Source organism: Hypomesus transpacificus, unplaced genomic scaffold (assembly GCF_021917145.1).
Source record: "Hypomesus transpacificus isolate Combined female unplaced genomic scaffold, fHypTra1 scaffold_107, whole genome shotgun sequence".
Taxonomy (NCBI): Eukaryota; Metazoa; Chordata; class Actinopteri; order Osmeriformes; family Osmeridae; genus Hypomesus; species Hypomesus transpacificus.
Window position 1 is genome coordinate 507,956 of NW_025813698.1, and position 7,228 is coordinate 515,183.

Consider the following 7,228-nt stretch of genomic DNA (forward strand, 5'->3'; position numbering starts at 1 on the left):
AGTCTTAAGCAATAGCACTAAAGGCTATTCTGATGGGTGCAGAGAGGGGTTAGCACAAATAATGTTTTAGCTGAACTAGCCTTTTACAATAAATACCAAGTATTGCCTTGTTAATATGTCATGCTATCAATATTAAATGCAAAAAAATATGTTAACATTGGGAGTGGCATATATATTTATGGGGAACATTTATTAAATGCCTCTTCTTTTGCAGTGAGAACCAAAGCCACTGTTATAAATGGATAGCTAGAATACTGAATGACAGGTGGCCACTGAAAAGAACTGATGTGCTGCCAAATTCAATATGGAGTCCGATAACTGTCCCGCCAAAGAGTTCTGTTCCTCATCATCAGATGCCCATTCAAACCTCAACTGTAATGGAGATTCTGTCGTTGAGGGAGGTCACCTTGCCTTTAATGCTGCTTCTAGAGTTCCTAACCCAGAGTTTGAGGACTTGGACTCTTTTAACCTCATAGAGCCCCCTCCACTGGACTGGAGATCCGACTCATCCAGCGAAGCTGGGTCTGTCCACGAGATGGATGACCCTACCTTCTCTCCCTCCTCTGTTACCGTGGATACGCCTGAAGGTGGGTCGGCACTGCCCCTGGATGTGAGTGATGCTGCTGTTCTACCAGGAGTCAACCAGGTGGAGCTGGTGAAGAAATTGCCAGAAGATAGCATGGAGCAAAGTTATGGCGCCAGAGAACAAGTGGAGGAACAAGATGGAGATGAGAAGGTGGAAGAGGCAGAGAACTTTGGCGATGAGGAATTTGAGAAAGTGGAGGAGAGGAGGCCCGGTGATGAAGACCACACTCGCATCCAAGTTCTCCTGAACCGACTCCAACTCATCGGAGAAAGCTCTCTCCATGACGATTCAACACTTCAAAACCCTTCGCTGGTATACGCTGCCTCTTCCGACTTGAACCTTTCTGACCCTTCTCTAACAACAGGTGGTGGCACACTGCCTGTAGCTCCATTACAAAACCAAGCCTCAGGGTTGCTGTTTTCAGAAAGCCACCAGCGAGACCTTGTAGGACTGCTGGAGTGTACAGAGATAGGGGCTCCTCAGCATCTAGAGGCCCAGGCTGCTAGAGGCCCAAGGGGGGACATAGATGCCGTCGTTTCAGTCTCCTACAGCCAGGAAGACGGCGAAAGGTTTTGGGATCACTACGGGAACGGCCAGCATCGCCTCAGAAATGACTCCATGGTTTCCTTACCAGAGGATGAGGATGAAGTCCCAGAACCAGTGTGGATGAAGCTGGGAGAGGAGCCTCCAGAAGAGGCAGGTGCAGCGGAGGGCAGTGAGCAGGTAGGTTGGAAAGGGCTAATGAAACGACACACCGCATTAATGTTGGCTGGAATAGACTATAAATAGGAGGGTTAAAATTGCCTGTTGGTGTGCTCTATAGGTTGGTATTAATTATATGTTTGAGCTGCTAATGTCTTATCTGCTGTTCTTTATAGAGGGCAGAGGACCACCCGGCCTATAAAGATGGTAAGAGAAAAAAATATTATCTTTTCTATATCGTATTATACCTAAAATGTCAGTTTAATTGTGTACAGTGAAGAGCTACTTTCTGAAGGAAACTGAAGGAGGAGAGAAATATTGTGGTTTACATCTTTATTTTGTGATACATTTTGTGTTGTGTTTATATTAGTTTGGATTGTGTTGTTTTATGGCTATTGGTATTTTAATAATCCAGCACGTTAGTCAACTGTTGGTGTTTTTAAATGTGCTTTACAACTACATTTGACTTTCATTTTGGACTGTTTGTTTATCAGTGCCTGGCCCTTGTGACCCTGAAGACTTGTTGGATGGGGTTATATTTGGAGCTAACTACCTGGGTTCCACTCAGCTGAAGTCTGAGAAGAACCCCTCCACCAACGCCCGCATGGCACAGGCCCAGGAGGCTGTGGACAGAATAAAAGTGAGTTTGGCTCGTACCAAGTTGTCTCAAAGGGTGTCTTGGAGCCTACCAAAATGTTAATTATTTTTTGTCACTTTATTCTCATAAAGTTTGTGTTACGTGAGGAATAATACAAATGACAATCGTCCCCCGGTCACCGATTGAAAACATAACACATTGATAATATTTAACCCACATCTTAATTCACACCATATCCATATTCCGTCAGAATTGTGCTCAACAGTGTGTGGCAAAGCTGTTTGTAAGTTCACATTTGTTATGTTCTCCTTCCTCATCAGGCTCCAGAGGGGGAGTCCCAGCCAACGACAGAGGTGGACCTTTTCATCTCCACTCAACGCATTAAAGTGCTCAGTGCTGACACACAGGTTTTGTTACATGGAAACTGAAGCTTCTTTTTAATCAAAATGTTTTTTGGGGATGGAAAAACTAAATATTTTCTGTTAGTTTACATAGCGGTGGACATTTAATCTCAAAAGTGGATGCCTTGGAAAACAGAACCTAATTACTTGGGTCCTTTTGTGAATGTCATTCCCTGAATAGCATTGTCTAATCTCAGCACTAGCCTGAACAGTTGAATTGTCAAGAGAGTCTAAGTGGGTCAGTTTGCCCTTTCTTGCATGACTAGCTAACAAGTGACTGCTGTAAGACTTTTACACTATTTCTTCATCTTTCAAAAATACTTATAGGTATGAAATGTTATTTGCGAGTTGAATATTCTCTCACTTGAATGTTGATTTTAACGCCAGAGGACTTGAACATTAGAGCCATTTAAACAGTATTTTCCCCCTCTTGCTGCTTGCTTCTTGTCCAGCCAGATAATCCCGATATTAACAGCATCAAATACTCATCTCATGATATTCATAAACATAGATATTCCCACACAATACTCAATCTGTAGACCCCTTCCAGTGTTTCATGGACTGCTTGCGTTCCATCAGGAGGCTATGATGGACCACTCTCTCCAGATGATCTCCTACATAGCAGACATCGGGAACATCGTCGTCCTGATGGCACGCAGGAAGCCGGCCGGCCGGAAAGAGCGAGACGCCAGCCAAGCGGTCAACTCCTCCGGCCCGCAGAAGAAATGCTGCATGATCTGCCACGTGTTCACCTCCGCTGATGTGAGTCACTCAGCCGAATACAGAGAACATGGCCTGGTTCAGTCTTTGGGTGTTTGATTGTTTGTTTGACTTTCTTGTTGTCAATAGTTATCGCTTCGCTGATGGATTCAAATTGTGAGTGTGAAAACTAATAATAGAAGGCAATCTTAAGGGATTAATACGCTTTTAAAACATGTTTATGTGCGGGAATAAGTGATTTGTATAGCAAACTTTTGGGGCAAGTAAATGTTTACTGCATGAAAGTGTTGAGCTTTCACAGGTTTTCAGTACACTCAGGCCATTGGTGTCTTGGGATTTAGCCACTTGCCTTTATTAGTTCTGAGGAACGTTGTAGCACTCTTGAATAAGCAAGCGGACTGGAACTCAGGCCAGTATTCCATGTTTATGGTTGACAAATTTAAAAGGAAACCTTTACATCAGATTGCATGTTGACATTACTTTTTTAATAAGTTGTGAATATATTGGAAAGGGAATACTTAAGGTTTAAGACTAAGATCAGGATTATTTTTTGGGGTTAAAAACAAAAACTTTCCTTTGATTCTCAAGCCCATGCATGAAGCTTCTGTGTGGAGGATCAGGTAGTGACATCAGCATATTGTTCTTGAGCGTGTCTGAACACAACCTCTCTCTCTCCTGTCTCTGTGTAACTGTCTCAGTGAACTAACCAACACACTCGGTCGACAAACACAAACATGATTTACACTTGCTTTAACTCAAATAATAGTTTCCCAAGTGTGTTTGTAGTCTTAAGTTTTGCCTTTTTTTTTTTACACTTTGTAGATATACTTGGTAGACTTAACTGGTTGTTATTATTAGTACTTTTTACTCCTTTCACACCAAACGGTTGTGCGTACCTCTTCTCACAGGCCCAGGTTATAGCTCAGGCCATTGGACAGGCCTTCGGCGTAGCCTATCAGCAGTTCCTCCAAGCCAACGGGATCAAGGCCAGCGAACTGAGGCCCAGCGAGTACAGTGACTACCTGGGCACACAAGAGCTTTACAACGGAGACCTGGTGCACTTCTCTGACTCAGACAACATCAGAGAGGTGAGGCTTTTGTTGCTTGCTGACACTTCGGTTTTTATAGCATGAATGCAGTTTTCATGCTGTAAAAACACATCTCACTCGTTTGGTCATGTGATATCAACCTCCGTGTGCTTGTCCCAGGTACCCATCTCCAAGGCTCCGGGGGAGATCATGGGGCTGGCGGTGGTGGAGTCTGGCTGGGGCTCCATCCTGCCCACCGTGGTGGTGGCCAACCTGCTCCACGGGGGACCCGCCGAGCGCAGCGGGGCCCTCAGCATCGGAGACCGCATCATGTCCGTCAACGGGACCAGTCTGGTGGGCCTCCCCATAGCCACCTGCCAGAGCATCATCCGAGTAAGGTCAACTCGGCACTCGTTTGCTTCTGTCTGATTGGGATGGGTAATGGGAGTTGGGGCCGTGATATGCTTGTCATTAAGTACAGGATGGCTACTGCACGTATCCTGCCTCAATAGCAGGATATTCATAACAATATGGCTATCGACTGTGTTCCCTGGGAAGTACACTAGAGGGCGATATATAGCTACATTGACAGATGTTTTATTGCTAAAGTAGAATGTGCTTTAGTACCATGTAGAATGTGATATGATGATAGTTTACAGTATTTAGATTTAGTCTTGAATCTTAAGAAGAAGAAAAAGAAGAAGAAAATAAAAAAGTTCAGTTCAGCACACATGGTGTGTCGATCATGAGATGGAAACTGTTTCCTGGTATTGTCCAGCTGCTGTGTTCAAGCAGCAGTGATGGTGTCTCTTCACCTCCCTTCTCTGTCTAGGATTTAAAAAACCAAGATGGTGTAAAGCTCAGCATCGTCCACTGCCCTCCCGTCACCATGGCAATCATCAAGCGGCCTGACCCCAAGTTTCAGCTGGGTTTCAGTGTGGAGGATGGCATTGTAAGGGATCATTTCACCTTACTTCCATCCCAGTTGCCTACTACTGTGTGCCACGCTACTCCACATCTTTTGTGACATTAAGGCTTTCGCCTCTGTCGCAAGCGGATACATTGGCAATAAGTCTGTAGATTAGGTATTGTACAGTATACGTGCATGGGGCAGAAAAGTCTCTTCTGTACAGACAAAGTTCTTAATGTACCGTCTTCCTGTGGCACTGCCCTAAGCAGATATGCAGCCTGATGAGAGGAGGCATCGCTGAGAGAGGCGGCATCCGGGTTGGTCACCGCATCATAGAGATTAACGGCCAGAGTGTGGTGGCCACACCGCATGACAAGATCATAAACATACTGACTAATGCCGTCGGGGAGGTGAGATTGGAAACCAAACCCAACCAGAGCCTCTCCTGCTTTTTAGTTACTTGAATATGGTTATCATCGTCGCCACGGTTGATATTTTGTTTCCTTCCTCTCTGGTCAGATCCACTTGAAGACTATGCCTGCCTCGACGTACCGCCTCCTGACAGGACAAGAACAGCCCATATTTCTCTGAGGCAGCTGACATGGTTGCCTCTTTGCTTGATATGCTCACATCACAGATCCCTTACCGAGGCTACCCCGGACACCATACTGAGGCTACCAGATCCTATACCGAGGCAACCACAGATAGAAATATCAGACTGCATGTGCACATCGAGAGCTCCATGTTGAAGATTTCCTTTTCTATATGCAATTGTACTATATTTTAAGGCAATTGAAATGCCACTGAACGTAACAGAGTATTTTAAAAAGTGTATAGAACTTGTTTGACATATCATGATGCAGCACATTTCTAAACCCAGAACCAGTCATTTTCTGCTTGTATTTATGAGATGTTTTAAAGTGGATTATTACGTAAATGCACAGTAGGAAAATATATTTTTACGTCTGAACTAATTATTGCTTTTGTCTGCAAAATAACAGCGTAAGTGCTTTTATGACCATGTCTTCCTACCTGCTTTGTTGCAGACATGCCTCACACAGCTGTGCTTGGAACGGAGCGTTATGTAGAAAAGGCAGAGCCTTAGGAAATTTGTCTTTCATCAGTGCTTTTTAACACCCTGTCACAAGTGCATATTAAATGAACATCTATCAGTGTTACACAGTGGTTATCTTTTATATAAAGGGATTTATTTGTTCCGAGATCATCCATTGTGCTTAACAAGTGTGCGTTCCATTCCTGTGCCTGATAGAACTCTTTGAGTACTGTATGCAGAAATAAAAACACCCTCTCTACTTCATTCGGTTTTTGTTATTGGTAGTAAGAAAGTCTTTTGTAAGTGGTGGAGTGGGTTCCCACTTCTTAGGCACCATCGGGGGCATCAACGTGTCTCCAAGGGCTTCAAAGTTTGGAGTCTCAACTTGGCTCGCCACTACCAGGACAGCAACAAGAAGCAGAAGTTTTGAATGTTTGTAGGCCATTGTAAATATCAGCAGATGTCTCAATAAAAAACACAGTTGCTCTCTGAGAAGAAAGTTATTGAGTTGTCTCAATGTTCCAAATAAAACATTTAAAAATTGTGTGGTTGTTATGGTGAAATTGTTGATAACTCGAAAGTATACATTCGAGCTTTACAGTCACAAAAAGCTTCTTTATTTTGCTCCGAACTCTGCTATGGTTTTATAGTTGGAATTTAGAAATGAATACTCAGAAATGCATTAATAACATTCCCAAAGAAAATCAACTATGTTTCATACAATGGACCTTGTGTGACTTGAGGCCCAAATCTTAACAAATAAATAGCAGCGAGCGACTGAATCGAATAGTTATTATTTTCATTAAAGTGTCGTTGTTACCTCTTTGGGAGAGCAATATAAAAACTTTTATTTATATGGCTTGATCTGCTCTTTGGTAATTGATTTCATAAATTGATGTGGAACTATGGGACATTATGTCGAAGCCCAAGAAAGTATGGTAGTTCTCCTTTTGTAGCAAACAAGCAATCGCCTTTTGATGCTTTAATTTATTTAACAACCATTTGTTGGAGATAAACTCCCATGTTTAAGACATTTAATAGAAACATACATAACACTGCGCTACCCTTGTCACTGGCCAATCGGCTGCATTAGCAAACCAAAATAAACGTACAATTGACGGTTATTTGACCAATCACAGTTGGAACCGGTTTCTGTGACGCCATACTATAATTCTCTCTTTACCAATCAAGATTAGTAGGCGGGACTTTCTTATAATGCATCTCCAATT

At 43.2% G+C, this 7,228-nt stretch overlaps 1 protein-coding gene across 1 annotated transcript; it reads left to right on the forward strand.

Moving 5' to 3' along the window:
* The first annotated feature begins 304 nt into the window (after window positions 1-304).
* On the forward strand, window positions 305-6,263 carry si:ch73-40i7.5 (amyloid-beta A4 precursor protein-binding family A member 3). Its single transcript, XM_047050268.1, has 10 exons — window positions 305-1,309; window positions 1,465-1,495; window positions 1,783-1,928; window positions 2,207-2,293; window positions 2,867-3,049; window positions 3,916-4,095; window positions 4,216-4,428; window positions 4,868-4,987; window positions 5,215-5,355; window positions 5,465-6,263. Exons 1-10 carry the CDS (start codon window positions 305-307, stop codon window positions 5,534-5,536), a joined length of 2,178 nt encoding a protein of 725 aa, XP_046906224.1. The 3' UTR covers window positions 5,537-6,263.
* Window positions 6,264-7,228: the final 965 nt, after the last annotated feature.

Coding starts and splice junctions, on each gene's coding strand:
- si:ch73-40i7.5 (XM_047050268.1), top strand. CDS start 305: ATGGAGTCCGATAACTGTCCCGCCAAAGAGTTCTGTTCCTCATCATCA. Junction 1,310..1,464: donor CAGCGGAGGGCAGTGAGCAG/GTAGGTTGGAAA, acceptor TGTTCTTTATAG/AGGGCAGAGGACCACCCGGC. Junction 3,050..3,915: donor ACGTGTTCACCTCCGCTGAT/GTGAGTCACTCA, acceptor CTCTTCTCACAG/GCCCAGGTTATAGCTCAGGC.